The 17,733-nt window shown below is 41.5% G+C and overlaps 1 protein-coding gene across 4 annotated transcripts in view; it reads left to right on the top strand.

Moving 5' to 3' along the window:
- TACC3 (transforming acidic coiled-coil containing protein 3) overlaps window positions 1–17,733 on the top strand; it is a 29,109-nt gene that overhangs the window by 3,824 nt on the left and 7,552 nt on the right. For 2 of the 4 annotated variants that reach the window (XM_089510953.1, XM_089510954.1), the window contains exons 2-11: window positions 1,758–1,920; window positions 3,208–3,344; window positions 4,176–4,964; window positions 5,444–5,525; window positions 6,547–6,712; window positions 11,197–11,249; window positions 14,723–14,853; window positions 14,986–15,082; window positions 15,963–16,133; window positions 16,820–16,896. In XM_089510953.1, the coding sequence (XP_089367079.1) occupies window positions 1,759–1,920; window positions 3,208–3,344; window positions 4,176–4,964; window positions 5,444–5,525; window positions 6,547–6,712; window positions 11,197–11,249; window positions 14,723–14,853; window positions 14,986–15,082; window positions 15,963–16,133; window positions 16,820–16,896 (1,865 nt within the window). In that variant the 5' untranslated portion in view covers window position 1,758. The remainder of the gene's footprint in view (window positions 1–1,757; window positions 1,921–3,207; window positions 3,345–4,175; window positions 4,965–5,443; window positions 5,526–6,546; window positions 6,713–11,196; window positions 11,250–14,722; window positions 14,854–14,985; window positions 15,083–15,962; window positions 16,134–16,819; window positions 16,897–17,733) is intronic. The other 2 variants (XM_089510955.1, XM_089510956.1) reach the window with 2 other exon arrangements.

Here is a 17,733-nt window from a genome sequence, read left to right as displayed (position 1 = left end):
TACTAGCTGTATATTGCAGCCCTCCTCCCATATTTCAGATAAACCATTTTGTTATGTCTCTCCACATTTTCCTCCCACAGCCACTGATGTTCTAAGCTATTTAGAGGTAGGGCAGAGAAAGTGTAGTCCACAGGCTGCACGTAGTCCTTAACCCTTCTTTGTGAATCCCAGTTCTCTTTTTCAGACCCCCAAATTTTACAATGTCGCCGGACCATGCTGCCTGGACCAATGTTGTGCTTCAGACCCTCAAAACCTACTTTAAATGGGGAAAATTAAATTAAGAGTGTAGCAAAAAAGTCAGACAAAAAAGGTCACTTCCAGGCCCACCACAGGGGCAAAAATTAGCCAAAGTCACAGTTGCCCACCCTGGCTTAAAGGCATATCACTGATTATATAGAGTTTGCTTTGAAAAGCTATTGTTGTTTCAGTGAGCCTTTAGTATCTGCTGGGATTTGGTTCCAGGACCCCACCGCGGATACCAAAATCTGTGGTTGCTCAAGTCCCATTATATGCAATGGGGAAGTAAAATGACCTCCCTGATATAAAATGGCAAAATGAAGCTTTACTTTTTGGAATTTATATACTGTATTTTTAAAATATTTTCAAGCTGAGGATGCTTGAATCCATGGATAAAGAATCTGTGGAGAAAGGAGCCCAACTATATTATCATTGAAGGTTTAATATTCTTTATCGTAAATGCTTCAGGCGAGAAGTGTTTTGGATTTCTGAATTTTTTATTTTTATTTTATTTTGGATTTTGGAATATATGCATATACACAATGAGATTTCTTGAAGACGAGATGGCACCCAAGTCTAAACATGACATTCATTTATGTTTCACATACATCTTCTGCACATAGCCTGATGGGAATTTTATACACATTATTTTTTAATATAGATACATGAAACAATATAGATACATGAAACAAAGTATGTGGACGTTGAACCGTCAGAAAGCAAAGGTGTCACTATCTCATCCACCCATTTTGGATTTCCAGATAAGGAATACTCAACCTGTATTATTCATGGGGGCAGGGGGAGACCAAATTTGCTCAACCTAAGCTGTCATTGTGGCACAGGTTTCCTGACTTCTCTCCCTATTACTTTCCCAAGGAATCAGCCTTTATTCCTTGATCCTCCTCCCTAGGTGACAAGCAGGCTTGAGAATTGAAAGACTCAGCTGATACCAGTTTTGAGAGGTTTTCTTGCCTGCCAAGGGAGCAGGACTGGGGAAAGATCTGTTCTCAGCTGGCATTTCTAGAATAGAACTGGCTGAGAAGTTGCGCTTGTTATCTGTGATTCCAAGAACAGCTCAAGTCCCATACTGGGACTCGGGCAGCTCCTGAAAGAATGAATATTTGCAATCTAAGAGAGAGAGAGAGCCTCCTCCCTGCATAAATGTCTGGAGCTTTGGAGGGGGGACTTTTGAAAGGAGCTGGTGTTCCAGGAGCTCCTCTGTACAACAACTTTGTGCCCTAGAAAAATGTAAAATGTCAGTTTTTTTAAAGGAAAGGATTCTAGATAAAACACAATTTAAATGTCAACTCCACATTTTAGAAGTCTCTCCAGTTGCAGTAAAAGCAGGAGTGGGTAATATGTGAGCTTCAGAGTGGGCTATAGCTTCTATTATCCTCACCCATGGTGACTGGGGCTGATGAGTCAAAAATGCTTAAAGGGGCATAGGCTCCTTACACACACACACCTACCACCACACTGTCCCAGACAGGTTTGTTTTATACCTTTTTTCCCATTTGTAGAATGAGTCTGCAAACCTTGAAGGAAGAAAATATTAGTGATGCCACAGCTTCGGAAAGCTGTGCCATGCTCTTCACATCACCAGAGATCACAGGCAGACCTTCCATTCTTCGCCCATCACAGAAAGAAAATGTGCCACCAAAGGGAATAGTGAAGCCTATGAAGGTATGTTAACATTCGGTATCACTTTTTTCTGGTACAGTGGATTTCCACAGCAATGGCTCTTCTAGACCAACAGGTTTCAGTATCTGTAAATATATAACAATATTTCAACAGCTACATTGATGCTGTTAGCTGAGCCCTGGAAAGTTTTACTACTGTAGCAATATCTGTTGTGTCTGTGTCCTGAAAATGGCTATTAAAAGTATGTGCCTGTGCAAAGCACCAAACTATCAGATGGGACCATGAAGCCCAAGCATTTGATTTTTTTTAACAATACTCTGATTATTGTTATAACCTGAACAAGTAGCTGGTTGTACTTATCTTGTTATGTGACTTGTCATTCACTGTCCCCTCTCACTATTTTTTACTTACCTTATATACTCAATTATTAAGTCAAACACATGTATAAGCTGAGGGAAGGTTTTGGGGCCGAAATTGTGGATGTTGTTTTAACTCATGGATAAGTCAAGAATAAAATTTGCCTGTAGCAAAAGATCTGAAGACGAAGCAAAGCCAATGAATTTACAGAATTCCAGGAGGCATAACTGTGCTCTCATATTAAAGGCTGGATGGATGAGAGAGGTGCAGTGGCAGTGCTTCCAGGACAGATTACACACTTGCTTACATTGACCCATGATAAGTTAATTAAGGGATTTCAATATTTTGACTAAAGTTTCTAGATTTCTGCATGAGTATACAGTTGCCCCTCCTAACTCGCAGATTTGAGATCTACCCTTGAATATCCGCGACCTCTGCTATCTTCAATGGTGTGTGTGCCTGGGCCACATTCACAGAGAGCACTCCATTCAAGCTTATGGGGCTTAAATATGCACAAGCCTCTGTTTTTGCGGGTGGGGGGAGGTCTGGAACGGATCCCCTGCAAAAACGGAAGGCCAGCTGTATACAGTACTATCAATGCTAAGTTCTCTTGATAGTGACATTCCTTTGCTTTGGCTAGGATATGAGAGGAGGCTCTCATTATTATTACTTATTTACGTTATTTATACCCTGCCCTTCAGACCTAATGGCTCTCAGAGCGGCTTACAATTATTATTTTTAATAAGATGGTTCCCTGCCCTCAGGCTTACAATCATCAATTTGTGTTTTATTCCTGCTTTTGTATTCTTCATGGATTATTAACAGATACTGATATTTGTTTTTCGTAAACTGCTTCAGGTGTCTTCTCTTTAAGATGTAGGAAGGCAGGGCATAAGTGCCCAAATAAATACCTACTTGTGTACTGGGTATGTGTCTTTATTCTGCAGTTCTGTGAGAATTTTTTCTGTTAAGGTGACTTTTCAGACTCCTGTGCGGGATCCTCAGACTCGCAAAATCCTGAGTCCAGATATAAGGAAGAAAATTACACCTTTAGTAGATGACTGCTTAGAGATTCCAGAGGATCTTGTCTTTCTTGCAGCCAGTGTAGCGTGAGTAAAACAGTCTCTAATTTTATGCAGTTAAACCCAAAATATACTGTATTGTAAGATTTTGTAATATATTGTAATTTTTTTGTGCCTTGATTTTTTTTATACTGTTTTTGTATTTACTGTTTGGATCTATTTTATGTTGTGACGGCTTTTAGCTTTTAATAAACTTTCTATGTATGTAAGATAGTCAGTGATTTTGCAGAAACCCCGTCTCCGGTACGCGAACTAAAAAAGGTTCGCCATCACTGATATATAGTCTTCACATGGAAGCAAGTTTAATGTAATTCATGTGATCAATCTCTTGTCTGGGGAGTCTTTTCACCACCTGGATTGTGCCCTGAGCTGGCAATCGCCACTTGATGCTGCCCCCTGTTGCGGAGTATGCCCAGAGACAGCTGCTCACCATGAAACCTAACCTCAGAAGCCCAGCCCTAATTAGTACTTGAATGGGAGACCACCAACCAGTACCAAAATGCTGTAGGCTAAATTTCAGAGGAAGGAACTGGCAAAACCACCTTCCAGTACTCCTTGCCAAAGAAAACCCTGTGAAATTCATAGGATCACCATAGATTGGCGGGCACAACCACACAAGTCCTACTGTACCTAGGGCTAAAGTCTAGACATGCTGAGAGAACATAGCATGCTCTTAAAGGAACTTTTTGAGGATTTAGCAACATAGTATCTGAAATCAACACTGAATGTTCTGAGTGGGTTAATAAACAGTGGCCCACTCTGGGAAACTAGTTTGAGAGACAGGTGTGTACCTTTTTATTTCAGTTATTCTTTGGAAGGTTGAATTAACTAATTAGTGATGGCTCTGCCTTTCCACAGGACTCAACCAATAGTGAAAGCAGACATAGATTCAGCAAAAGAGGAGATAGAGACTGAAGAGAAGGTCAGCTTTGATCTTTCAAATGATGTCATGCCAGAAAAAAACAAAAGTTCACACATTGCTGACATGTCTGCAATAAATGATGCTGATCCATTCAAGAGCACTGGTGGCCTTCTGAATTCCCCTAAAAGTCAAACAATCTCTCCTTTGCAAGTTTGCCAAAGAAAAGAAACAAGGGGTAGAAATTCTCTTTTGCTTGATGCAATTTACCTGCAAACTGCAACTGAAAATAATCTGTCTCAGGAAACAAGCTGTGAGCCAGCATGTTCTTTCCATTTGGTCTCATCACTAGATGTTGATTCCTCAAAGCAAAATCTATGCTCCAATCAGGCTATAAAGCAAGTTTCTAACAGCGTTTGCAAAACTGATCCATCATCAGTAAACCAAGTACAAAATCATCCCTCACAACATGTGCCAGAATCCTGTAGCTTTGGATATCCCTGCAATTGGGAAATAGAAGAAAAGGATAAAGGGCGAACCAGTATTGGAATAGAAGAGACTCCTGCCCCAAAAGGATCTTGTAACTTCGATTATGATAAGTTAGATCCTGATTTCAACCCATTTGGAGGTGGTTCCAAATTACAGAATTCTCCTAACTGTCCTGTGCCCAGCATTGAGAAGAATGATATCCAAGAGGACAGTATACTGCTCAAAATACATTTCCCAAAAACATACCAATATAATTGCTCTGATGAATCCAAAGCTATAGAAACAACACCTGACAAACAGTAAGTATTTTGCAATGCAACTAGAGCAGTCTTGGGCTTCAGATCTATAGTACAAATTCATGAAAGAATAACCTCTTCAAGTTCCTGTGCTGATCTAAGTTGTGGGATAAATAAGAATTGACTAGATTAGGCAGAAAAAAATTATGTGTATTATGACTCCACAAATAAATCATTTGAAGTTGTTCAGTATTCTCTTCCGGGGTGTATTAAAATGTTGATTTCCTATTAACTGCTTAATTTATTGGTTTTATTTACTTTTTTAATGGAAAGAAGTTTTTTAAATATAGTAGCTAATATCTGTATAGTACTTATTATAAGCAGAATTCAAAAATGCAAGTTCATGTTCAGAAACCTGCAATCTAATTATCTGTGTGTAAAGGACAAAAGGAAATAAGGATATGCAAAACAATTTATAAACTACATTGAACCAAATGTTCTTAGAATAAGCAGATATAACATCAGCCTTCTTATTCCTATAGGAAAGAGTTTGATGAGCAGATAGTTACTGAAGAGCAGGTTGTACCTGAAGTAGGAACTCAGACTGAACCTTCAAGTGAATTGGTATTGTATGGTTTTTTGTACATACCAGTATTTATTCCAACATTTAGGGTTCAGCATGCTTTTCCTGGGGAGGGGGGATAAGCTATGAAAATTTGCATTTGGGCTCAATGTTAATTTTATCATTTATATATATACAGTATTTGACAAGCTTTCAATATACAGTATTCGTTATTTTTCTTCACTCATTCTAATAGTCTTGGCAAGGGGGAAACAGCTGTGCAGGGCAGAATAGCCCATCCAGTCTGCCTTCAAAATGTCCAGAAATGATATTTCTCAGACACTTTCAAGGCATTGTGCTGTCTTAAGAACGTTGGAAATGTAGTTCACATGAAGGTACTTTTTACCACATGTGATGGTCTTGTGATAAAGGAAAAACCTACTGGAGACAAATACAAAAAATGATGCAACCTATAAATGTAGAATTGAATTAAGGCCAGAGTTTGTTTTTGATTATTGTATCAAAGGAGAAATTTAAATGTATAAATTATGGAGTGATGCATTATATGATAATAGTACTGAGATTGTTGTATGCCCAGAGCTGGAGAACTTACAGAAAAACAATGGATTGTTAAAGCTTTTAAGCTGACTGAGATGGACAAATTAGCAAAGTTGATTAAAGAAAAATTGTGATTGAAAAGATTAATGAGATAATACTGCTATCAAAGTTCACAAGTTTTCAGTCTTTTTAAGGCAGTGGTATAGTTGGCCCTTCCCTTATGCGGCGGATCCGTTCCAGACCCCACCGCGTAAGGGAAATACAATGGGGTTCGTTCTCACGGCATGCTCCTGACGTGCTGGGTGTACACGGCCCATTATTTCTTCTGGCATGCAGGAGAAGCCTTTCCAGCGCAACTTCCAGTGTATGCTGGAAGCTGCGTATAGTGCACCCGCATACTGTATAATGGAGGCTATTACAACAATACAAAACTGCTCATAAGCATGAAGGGGAACAAGTTAAGCCACATGTGCAACTGATATTTATCTCCTTACTTTCCCCAAACTTTTTTTTTTTGCTTCTTAGGTGGATGAAAATACTGCGTCAGCTGAGGCTTTATGTCAAGGTAATTCTTCCTTACATGAAGCTGTACATGATACAGCATTCAAACCTCCATGTCAGACAGAAAAAGTAATAAATAAAAGCAGCCATATGGATATAGAAAATGAGGAATTCAGATCACCCATGGATGGTAAGTCTATTTGATCTAAACATCTACAGTGGGCCTTCCGTATTGGCAGGATAGCTGTCCACAGTTTTGAGTGCCCACAGCTAGCCTCTCCCTGTATAAGTCAGCGGTGGCATGTGCACACAGCCACGCTGACGTAACCTTATCACCATCCATAGACTTACATAGTCTTGAGATCCTGTGATGTTTCATCAAACAAACCAATGCCAATACAGAGGGCTGGCTGTGTTAGGCTATTCTAATGTGCCGATTTTCATACTGTTATAAGCCATACCTGTGAGCTTATGTTTTGATTTGATATCCCTCAAACAGAAATCATGATGCCATAATAACAGTGCAGAAGGAAACTGTCATTGAAGATCTCTAAAAGTGCCTGTCCAGTGCTTCACTAATAAAGATGGAGACTGGTTTCTAGATTTTTATGCAAGATTTTTATCTATAGTTTTTTGTGGATTTTTCCATCTATGAGGCTGTATTCTAGAAGAGTTTATTCCTGATGTTTCGCCAGCAGCTGTGGCTGGCATCTTCAGAGATTGCTGGCGTGGAAGAGAGAGGGGTATACAGTGGACCCTTGTTATACGCTGGGGTTTGGTTCCAAGATCCCCCGTGGATAACAAAATCCGTGGATGCTCAAGTCCCATTAAATATAATGACATAGCAAAATGGTGGCCCTTATAAAAAATGGAAAATTAAGGTTGATATTTGAAATTTATACTTTTTTTGAACATTTTCAAACCATGTATGCTTGAATCCGTGTATAAAAAATCTGTGTATAAGAAGGGCCAACTGTATATACTTGTGGTTGAGAGGAAGCAATTTACATGTTACATGTGTATTGCTTTGTTGTTGAATGGCAAGACCCCAGGGTGTCTATTTAATTAATGATCCATTGTCTGCTGGGAAACCCCCCTCACCCTGGGTGGTTTCCATTTGTATTTGCTGAGTCTTGATTTCTGTTTTTCAGGACTGGTAGCAAAACTTTGTTTACTTTAAGGGTTTATTCTTTCCTGTTGAAGTTGTCCAGGTGATTATGGATTTCAAAGGCTTCCCTGTACATTCTGACCTGATAGTTGTTGGCATGGTCACCAGGTCAGAATGCATAGAGAAGCCATTGAAATCCATAAACACCTGGACAAAAACCCGCAAAAAACTATGGATGCCAGCTAAAGCACTTTCCATGAGGCCTACTCTAGCTTCAGGATCTACATTAGGGTGAAGAAACTTGTCAATGAGCCAAATTCAGACCCCAAAGCATCTCAGTTCAGGCCTCTGGCCTCTCACAAGGCAATATCCTCCTCATTGCTCTGTTCCATGTTACTGATACTGTTTGCTCAGTCTCACAATGGCAAAGCTGATGGAACCTTACACATGTTGAGGATGAAGAATGCCTGTATACAAATTTGTTTTAGATTGTTGCTTACTGAGCACAATTGTATCTGTACCTCTGCCCGTGTTTGGACCTGGCACACCTATTGCTGCAGTGTGAACTACGATAGATTTTAACAAAGGTAATACAGACTTCTTATTTATTACATGCAGCATAGAGGTTTAGCTATCAATGATGTTTTCCAGCAATAGAAGGCGGGACCATCCTGTGAACGGGTTGGCTTTTCTTCTTTCACTCTGTCAGGCAGGAAATGCTAAAATACTTGCATGTAGCCACCGCTAGAGAGAGCCAACCCCCCTTTGGAAGCCTCAGTTTCGTTTCCTGCCTTTGCTCTGCTCAGACGTCTTTTTCCAAGCTCTCTTCTACCTTTTAAAAAAAGAACTTTTATCATTTACCTCTCTTTTTCTATCCTTCCTTTGCCTCTACTTCTTTCTCGCTCTAATTCTTGAGCTGCTGGGAGACTGCCATGACTGGGACAGGGAATGGAGAGGACAGCCTGGGCATGTCTAGAGAGTCCCTGGTTGTTCCATGCAAATGCTCCATTCGTTCCTCCAGCTTGGAGGACAAAGAGACCAGCCACCCCAGGGACAAAAGGGCCAGGTCGGAGGAAGGAGAACCCTCGTTTCCACACCAACTAAAGCCCCACAACATGCTTCTCTCCCGGGATCGGGACCAAGCTGCTGCTCATCTTCAAGAGGACCCATGCATGAGTAACATCCCTGCATAGCCGGGCCCTTCCCTACAACCCCTTCCTCCAGACCTTGCCACCCTGATATCTGTTAGGAGACAGATATGGTTTAAAAACTGGTTAGTAGACGCCAAATCAAAACAAAATCTAACCATGGCTCCCTTTAGCAGACAAAAGCTATTTGGTGATGCCCTTGACCCAGTCCTCATTGAAACTAAGGACAAGAAAAACGCCCTCCCCACTCTACCAAAGAGAGACGATAAGCAGTCATTTCGGCAAGGCCAGAACTCTTTTCACCCATACAAGAACAATTCGTCCTCCTTTCAATCCCGAGACCCCAGTTCCAACAAGTGTCAATGGTCCGACTGCAAGCCATATGAACGCCAACAGTTCCACAACCAAGAATTCGGAAAACCCAATAACACCAACAACAAAGGCCATGGATCCTCGTCCTCCAAACACAATCCCAACTCCCCAAGACCATGACTGACCGACACACAAAGTGGGCAGCTGGCTTCTCCATTTCCCACACATATGAGAGGCCTCCACCTCAGACAAGTGGGTCCTCTCAACTATACAACAGGGCTATTTAATAGACTTTCACCGGCTGCCACATGATCACTTCATCCCTTCACCCAGTTCGCTTCGTCCCAAAAAACACCAGTTGGTGCTACAGGCACCAACAATTTGTCCAAGAACAAATTCATAGTATAAACTTTCTAGAACTCAGAGCCCGCTCTTTCTCTGCTCTCCACCCCCAGGACTACCAAGGCTCATAGCTTGCAAAAAGGAGGACAGACCCCATTCTTTCTCTGCTCTCCACCCCCAGGACTCCCAAAGCTCATAGCTTGCAAAAAGGAGGATAGACCCCACTCTTTTTCTGCCTTTCATCCTAGGACTACCAAGGATCAGGGCTTGCAAAAAGGAGGACAGACCTCACTCTTTCTCTGCCTTTCATCCCAGGACTATCAAGGCTCATAGCTTGCAAAAAGGAGAACAGACCTCACTCTTTCTCTGCTCTCCACCCCCAGGACTCCCAAGGATCAGGGCTTGCAAAAAGGAGGACAGACCATTCTCTCTCTCTCTCTGCCTTTCACCCCCAGGATTTTCAGGCAAAACAGGGTACAGGCCAGGGCATACTCTCAGCAGCAGCTTGTTAGCTCTGGCTGCGCGGGAAGGCTGAGAGGGAAAAGAAAGACACACACACAGAGGGAGAGAGGAGAGTGCGCCAGGGCTTCAAACAGGGAGTTGTTAGAAGGCTACAGAGGAAGGTGGGCACTTCTTCTTTCAGGAAATTTATAAGCATTAACTCATTGTCCCATCTATCAGTCTACCCATGATTTTGGAGTCCATTTTGGGGCATAAATTTTTCGACTTATTGTCGAGTATATATGGTACCTATATTTTTGTTTGTTTTTGAAAAACAGCGCCATCTGTTCGAGGTAACCGGAACACCGTTGGTCACTGTGAGCTGCTGGTCGCCATCTTCCAGAGTTTGCCTGCCCCTGAGTGTCTCAAAGCGACCCTCAGAAGCCGGCAAACAGGCCTTGGAGGATGGGAACCTCCAGAGTTTGCTGGCCCCTGAGGGTCCCTTTGGGACACTGAGAGGCCGGCAAAAGGGCCCTGGATGAAAGGAGCCAGCGGCAAGAGCTGATCTAGACATGGATTGCTTCTCACATTATTATTATTATTATTATTATTATTATTATTATTATTATTATTATTTATATAACGCTGTAAACTTACACAGCACTGTACATACAGTCTTTTTAATTAGACAGTTCCCTGCCCTCAGGCTTACAATCTAAAAAGACACAACACAAAAGGGAGAAGGGAATGGTGGTGGGGAAGGGGATCAGGTCCAGCATTTCTTCTCTCCCTCTGAGGCCTGGACCAAGGCAGATGGACTGGAGGGAGGGCTCTGCTTCTTAACAGAGGCCAGGCCCGAGGGAGCTGGCCCTTCCTTTTCACTCCCTCCCAAGCCGGATGATAGCAGATGGCATGGAGGGAGGGCTCTTCTTCTTCAGAATAGGCCTGATGGAGTCGGGCCTGCTTCTTCATACCCTCCAGGCCAGACAATTCTACATTGTGTGTTCTAGAGTTGGCAAACCAGACAATCTCTATATCTACACAGAGAATAGAACAACAAAAAATATTGTATATCCACAAGCATTGTGAAATTAAATATTTAGAAACCTGCGCTTTCTCTTTTCTTTCTTTTCCATTTAACCAGGCTGAGCCACAGCAACGCGTGGCCAGGTACAGCTAGTAATAAATAAAAATAAAATTGTAGGAAGACATTTCTGCCTAGAAATGTCTAGAAATGACAAACCCATTACTTTTGATAGACACTATAACACTATTTTGCTGTGGAAATCATTTGTTCCCATATTCAGTATTCTCTTCTTCTAGTTCTAGGAATGGACATAGAAATAGATTATTTAGAACAGTTTGGAACATCCTCGGTAAGTAATCAATATGTGAATCATATGTGGAATTTTACAGTATTCACTTGTCTTTTCCTTATTATTTTATAATATACCACATGCTCCTAAAAAAGCAGTCTGTGTAGAAATTAGATATTTTTGTTGAGATCAGTGCTATACCTTTATGGCTACTTTGTTTTTTTGGGATGGGATGTTTGTTAATATATCCTGAAGCAGTTGATCTTCATGTATTTCCACCTTTTGGCTGCCTTCTACTTGAAGTTTTATCAGTGGATTTCAGTTCTGCAACATTTTTTAATCACCCTGTACATTAAAAAAAACAACATCTTGACTTGCCTTTAGTGCTAGACCTTTCAAAATGCATCTCTGAAGCTCCTTGCAAAAATGATTGGTTTTTTAAAAACAGCTTATGAATGAAAACAATAACCCTATCTTGCCAGATGAGGAGTTTCTGAAAAATGTTTTCAGCAAGAAAACCATCTACTAACCTAAAAAGAAAATGTGGCTTAATTTTTTGAAAAATTAATTTAATAATTTGTAAAAAGTATTTGTGAAGGTTTTTCTAATAGGCCAAAGTGTGATTTCCAGCTTATGGTGACAATAACGGGAACCTATCATGGGGTTTTTCTTGCATTATTTGTTCAAAGGGAGTTTGACCTTTGTGAAATATATGTGGTATTTATTTTATGAGACAGCGCATTTCTAGATGTGGAAAATTTTCTATAGATAATTAAAGGGTTGCAATATTTTCCATCCCAAAATACATATTTTCCAATTTATGTAAAGCTAAAAGGATTTAGTACAGTGTAGAAATACCCAGAACGGTTAGTCTTATTCCTGCTGCATCGCTCTGACAGGACACACTTTTTCGTCAGTTTCCTTCCATCGCTCCAGAACCTTCTCATTTTACTTTCCCTCTTTTGTTTTCTTGAGTCTCCATTCCAATCCTACTTTCTCTTTCTCTCTCTCTTTTTTTAAAGCCCTTCCGCTTTTCCTCTCTTCCATATCGCCTATCCACGGCGTCTCCCTCCCCCCCCCCCCCATGACCTCAAGAAACATTCTGACCAGCAAGTCAGCCAGCCAGTGAACAAAGGGCAAACTCTTTGGCCTAGCCAGAGATTGTCCTCCCCCTCTGAATGTTTCCCACATCTATTATGGGTGGGCAGGACATCTTTTCCAAGGACCATGTAACCGCTGAAGTGATGCAGGTAAGGGCAAATACCTCTGTTCTGCTGCCTCTTCACAATAACATCAGCCAGCCCGAAATGTACAAGGGGGCCCAGAAACCTCCCAAGCATGGCTGAGAAAGAATCAATTTCTGAGCTCACAGCTTGGTTCCTGGCTCTGGTCAGCCAGGAAGCCACCACCATTACTGCAACTGGTAATGCAAATGATAGCCCTGTTTAAATATTTGAAGGAATGTCATATTGAGGAGGGAGCAAGCTTGTTTTCTGCTGCTCTAGAGAACAGGACCCGGAACAATGGACACAAGATACAGGAAAAGAGATTCCACCTTAACATTAGGAGGAACTTCCTGACAGTAAGAGCTGTTCGACAGTGGAACACACTCCCTTGGAGTGTAGTGGAGTCTCCTTCCTTAGAGGTCTTTAAACACATGGCCATCTATCAGGGATGTTTTGATTGTGACCAGATGGCCCTTGTGGTCTCGTCCAACTCTATGATTCTATGGTCATACCACTGGGAGGGGATAAAATGCATGAGTGGGCAAATGGTCTCTCTTGCCCTCTCCTTCCCCATATCCTGTGAGCCCCCTGAATGTTTGGAGCATTTGTGAACCAAGGGGCATGCCATGTTGACTACCTAGAACGCACCAGCTCCCTTTCACTTACTTGCACTTTGGATATGTGGGTGTGTTACCATCTTGACAGCCTGGAAACAGCCAAAATACCTTCTAAATTATACAGTGGAGTTGAAGATTTTGCCCTCAGAATCCATAGCCACTGATTAGGTGAAGCATGGGTCCCCAGCCAAAGAACCCAAGAGAGACCACCACATATCCACTTCTGGCAGCATGGCATGCACCATATATTCCTCGGGAGAGGATTATGGGGATGGTTATTCCTCTTCTGCTTTTTCAAAAGGAGAGGAAGGGCAACTATATTCCCTTCTAGCATTTCCTCCCTCCTTACAACTTATTCCAGCCAAATTATTTTCTTGGGCTGCTGAGAAAGGCAGACACAACACTGGGCCTCAGCTTCGCTCCTGAAGCCCCCCAGCCCCGGGATCCAGATCTTCCCCAGGGAAGTGGGGAGTGTTTTCCAAAAGCAGCCCCTTTCCTGGACTTTCTGCTCCGAGCTGATTTTATGTATGTAAGTGAGAAAAGAATAGAATAAACTTGCCTCCAACAGAACCAATCTGGGATGTGTTTTAAAAACGCTGCTAATCTTCCCAAAAACATTGTGTCTAAATTACAAGTCCCATTGGTCAATGTGTTCGTGTCAGCCTTGTTATCCTTGGCCATTTATTGTAAAGATGGTGAGGATACACTAAAAATTAGAGAGGAAAGGAAGGTTGAGGCAGCCCTTGTTCCTCCCTGGCTTTGAGGGTGGCAGCCTCCATTTCCATCATGTCTAGAGCTTCACTGCTGTGGGCTAAAGAAATATTAAGGAAGATTACCAGGTTGAACTCAGGGAAGCAGAGAATAAATATGCTAATGAAAATGGCAACTTTCATGACTGATACCAGTCTGAATGCAATTCAGTTTTGCATCAGAACTCAGGTAGCATTGGTTGTGGTAAGGTGACAACTATGGAATGTGGATTCACATTTTAAGCAGAATCAGACCTTTGCACCTTTTCTGGGAACCAAACTATTTGAGGACTCCCTAGACCCTGGCCTGGTTGAGATTAAGACAAAAAGAAGGCTTTAGTCTCAAGGGAAAAGAAGGAAGGAGACACAGCAGACAACAGTGCTTGTCCTTTTATGTGCCTAGACATCACTACACACCCCATTTAAATCCCTCATTCCAGCCAAGGGACTTTAGGGAGTACACTCCGGGGGAGTTTGTTCCACTGTCGAACAGCCCTTACTGTCAGGAAGTTCCTCCTAATGTTGAGGTGGAATCTCTTTTCCTGCAGTTTGCATCCATTGCTCCGGGTCCTAGTCTTTGGAGCAGCAGAAAACAAGCTTGCTCCCTCCTCAATATGACATCCCTTCAAATATTTAAACAGGGCTATCATATGTTTGTCTCTTCTCTGCTGGAAATGAATGTATTTCAGTCTTCTGTCATCTAGAACAAACTACTAATTCTCCAAAGTCCTTGTCTACATTGACATTGAAACACAGGACTTCTGTTCTAAATAGTCATCTCACTATTCAAACACATATGTTTTACTGGGAGTTCATCTGTATTTTGTAAGCCTAACTCTTGGTCAAATAGCTCCCGATGTGTCCAACAAATGAACAAGGCCACCATGTTAGGAGAAAAAAGTTTTGGTATTTTGATATGTTTCCAAATTTCTTTCTCATAGTTCAAGGAGTCTGTTCTAAGAAAACAATCTCTCTACCTGAAGTTTGACCCACTGCTGAGTGAAAGCCCTAAGAGATCAGATTCTGCTGTTAATGAAGTAAAACCCACAGTTCCTGCACTGTTTCAAAACACGTAGGTACAATTTTGCTGTATTCTTACCCTATTCAGAATTGTTTCAGTAATTTCTAAGAAGACCATCCATAGTCATGGCATTCTAATTTCTAAGGGGAACCATCTATAGTCATGGCATTTTTGGTTTTTAAGCAGGCCATCCATAGTCATGGCATCTGATGAAGTAAAAATATTAGAACAGGAAGAAAAACCATTGGGGCTTGATCTTCTTGGAACTTTCCCACATTCAGTAAGTACTTATTAAATATCTTTAGTAATTTTCTGCTGATGTTAATGTTTTCTAGTTTTTAAAATGAGAACAGGCACATTGGTGTGGTTGAGAAATACTGTATTTTCCAGCATATAAGATGACTTTTTACCCCCATCTTATACGCTGGGTTGTGTTTGGCAGCCTCCACAGAGACAGGCGAATGGCGTAGCCACCCCTCCGTCTCCAGGGGGGTCCTTGTGGGTTCCTATCCCAGCAGGCACCGCGGCCAGGCTCTCTCTTTCTTGCCGCTATTGCTGGTTTCGGGGGCTGGAAGCCAGAGAAGCAGCTCCAGAGCCAGTCCGGCGGGAGAGGGATGGTCGGACCAAGGGAAAGAGCCACCCCCTCATGCCTCACCGCTGCCGCCACCCTGGATACTCTGCTCCAGCGGCTTCTTCCATGGCGTCTTGTGCCCCTTTGGGCTGGACTGCGGGAGGCCCTACTGCCACTTGCGACACCCGCCTTCCAGGCCTCCACAGAGGCCCCCTCAAGCTGGCACGTGTGGGTGCCAGACCCCCTTAATTCGGCCTACAGTAGGCCAAGGGCACTCCCTGCACACGACTTGGGGGTCGTCTTATATGCCCAGTCGTCTTATATGGAAAATATGGTAATAGAAAACTATTGTAGTCCAAATGGATAATTCAGCTATATTGAACCTTGGGCTCAGATGCTTCTTCACTTGTCTTTCATGCCGTGCAGAAGATTGGAAACACCTTAAACCAAATACACAAAGCATTCCCAAGTTTGAATGTCATAGGTTTAGTCTGAAATCAGTATATAGATATATATTATGTATACTATCTTTTAGAGAAATGGAATACTGATTATTGAGTGTGGATATGTATTAAATTTCTTGCCACAGGCCAAAACTCTACAAGACATCCCAATCAGGAAGAATACTTCATTATTCCCTTATGCTCTGTCTACTGAGGCCATTATAGAAGTGTTGAAATACAGTCAGAAAGATATGGATGCAGCTGTAGAAAAGGTTAAGCATGAGATGGATACTGTTGTTAAAAAGCTCACTTCTGAGGTAAGAATTTAGGAAAAAACATTTGATTTGATACTGTTTTGAATCTTTTCAGTTCACTCACCTCATTATATTGATGGGTGATTTTTTAAAAAAAATAGTTACTTTTTTAAAAGAACTAGTCAGGTTTGGAGGCTATTGCTGCAACCCAGCCTTTGCAGTGCTTACCACTTAAGATCTTTGACTGGCCAGGTGCTATTCCCTTGAGTCTTTAAGTATCACTGCTCTAAACGCTATGCTTTTAGCAAAGATCTTGTTAATAAGAAACCCGAAAGGAGCTTTGATGCACTGATATGATAAAAACAATCCTTTGACAATGATATAGCCTGAAAAGGTTAACGAATTGTACTCTAGTGTTACAGTAGCTTTCTGCCTGATAGCAAAGCAGACTATGTGCTACTTGCAATCTTGAGATTTCAAAATAATTAATCTCTACTAGTTCAAATAGTAACAATGAAGACTAGTCCTTAACAAGCATACAGAATTTTACTCTTAAAAAGAGGAGAGCCAAGCAAGCATCATTGAAAGAGAGCAAGACATAGAGTGACCTTTTTTTTCTCAAATGCTACAGTTGTCTTCAAGGAAGGTTGAGGTCTTGCCAAGGATTTCTTCTGGTTGGGCCTCTTTAAGTCTATAAGTCTGAAGATACATAAATTCTTACTAAGTATTTGGGAATGTTATGGTTTCAGGTGAAAGAAAAGCAAATAGAAGCTTTGGAATGGAAAATGAAGCATGACAAAATTTATATTGAAAGTAAAGAAATGGGGTAGGTACAATTAGTTTAACACTGGACTTGTTCTGTAAGTGCTTTCTCCACCAGATATATAGACCACTTTCATTCAGCCTTCTAACGCAGTTTTGCAGCTGAGACTACTTGTATTGTTCTGATGGATAATCTATAAAGGTAAAGCTTTCCCCTTTGACAAGGTTGTCAGGTTGTGTCGCACTATAATGGGTGGTGCTCATCTCTTTCACTAAGCTGAAGAGCCAACGTTGTCAAAGAACTCTGTGATCCTGTTGCTATCATGAATACACAGAATGCTGTTACCTTCCCACTAAAGTGCTACCTATTTATCTACTTGCACTTTTACATGCTTTCAAACTACTAGGTTGGCAGAAGCTAGGACTAGTGACAGGCACTCACTCGTTACATGGCACTTGGGCCTTGAATAGCAAACCTGCTGATCTTGTAAGAGTCAACGTCTTAACCACTGCACCACCATATCCCTTTTGGATTATCTGTACTGGGGGAAAGACCATGGGAGTGCAACTCTACTGATTTGCTTAGATGTTTTAGTAGTTTTGATACTGTTGGCTAGGTTATTGTTCTGAACTGTCTGGGATGAGAACTGGTTGGCACTGTTTTCCCATCCTACTCCTATTGGAATGGCAAACTATTCTGCCTTATAGTATTTATAGTATGGAGTTCCCCTAAACGTCCTGACATACCATTTTATTTGAATCTTCAGGGCAAGGAGGTTAGGTGAAAGAGATTATTCTAGCAATGCCTTGGCTAGGTATCTCCCAATAAACAGGCTTAGCCCAAACAGAAGGCAAAGAAAAAATTTAATGAAACTTATTACCGTTATTATCTAGTTGAAAA

This window comes from Sceloporus occidentalis, unplaced genomic scaffold (genome assembly GCF_023333645.1).
Source record: "Sceloporus occidentalis isolate IW3139 unplaced genomic scaffold, rSceOcc1.0.p SCAF_2, whole genome shotgun sequence".
Classification (NCBI taxonomy): Eukaryota; Metazoa; Chordata; class Lepidosauria; order Squamata; family Phrynosomatidae; genus Sceloporus; species Sceloporus occidentalis.
This window is presented reverse-complemented; position numbering and strand designations above follow the sequence as displayed.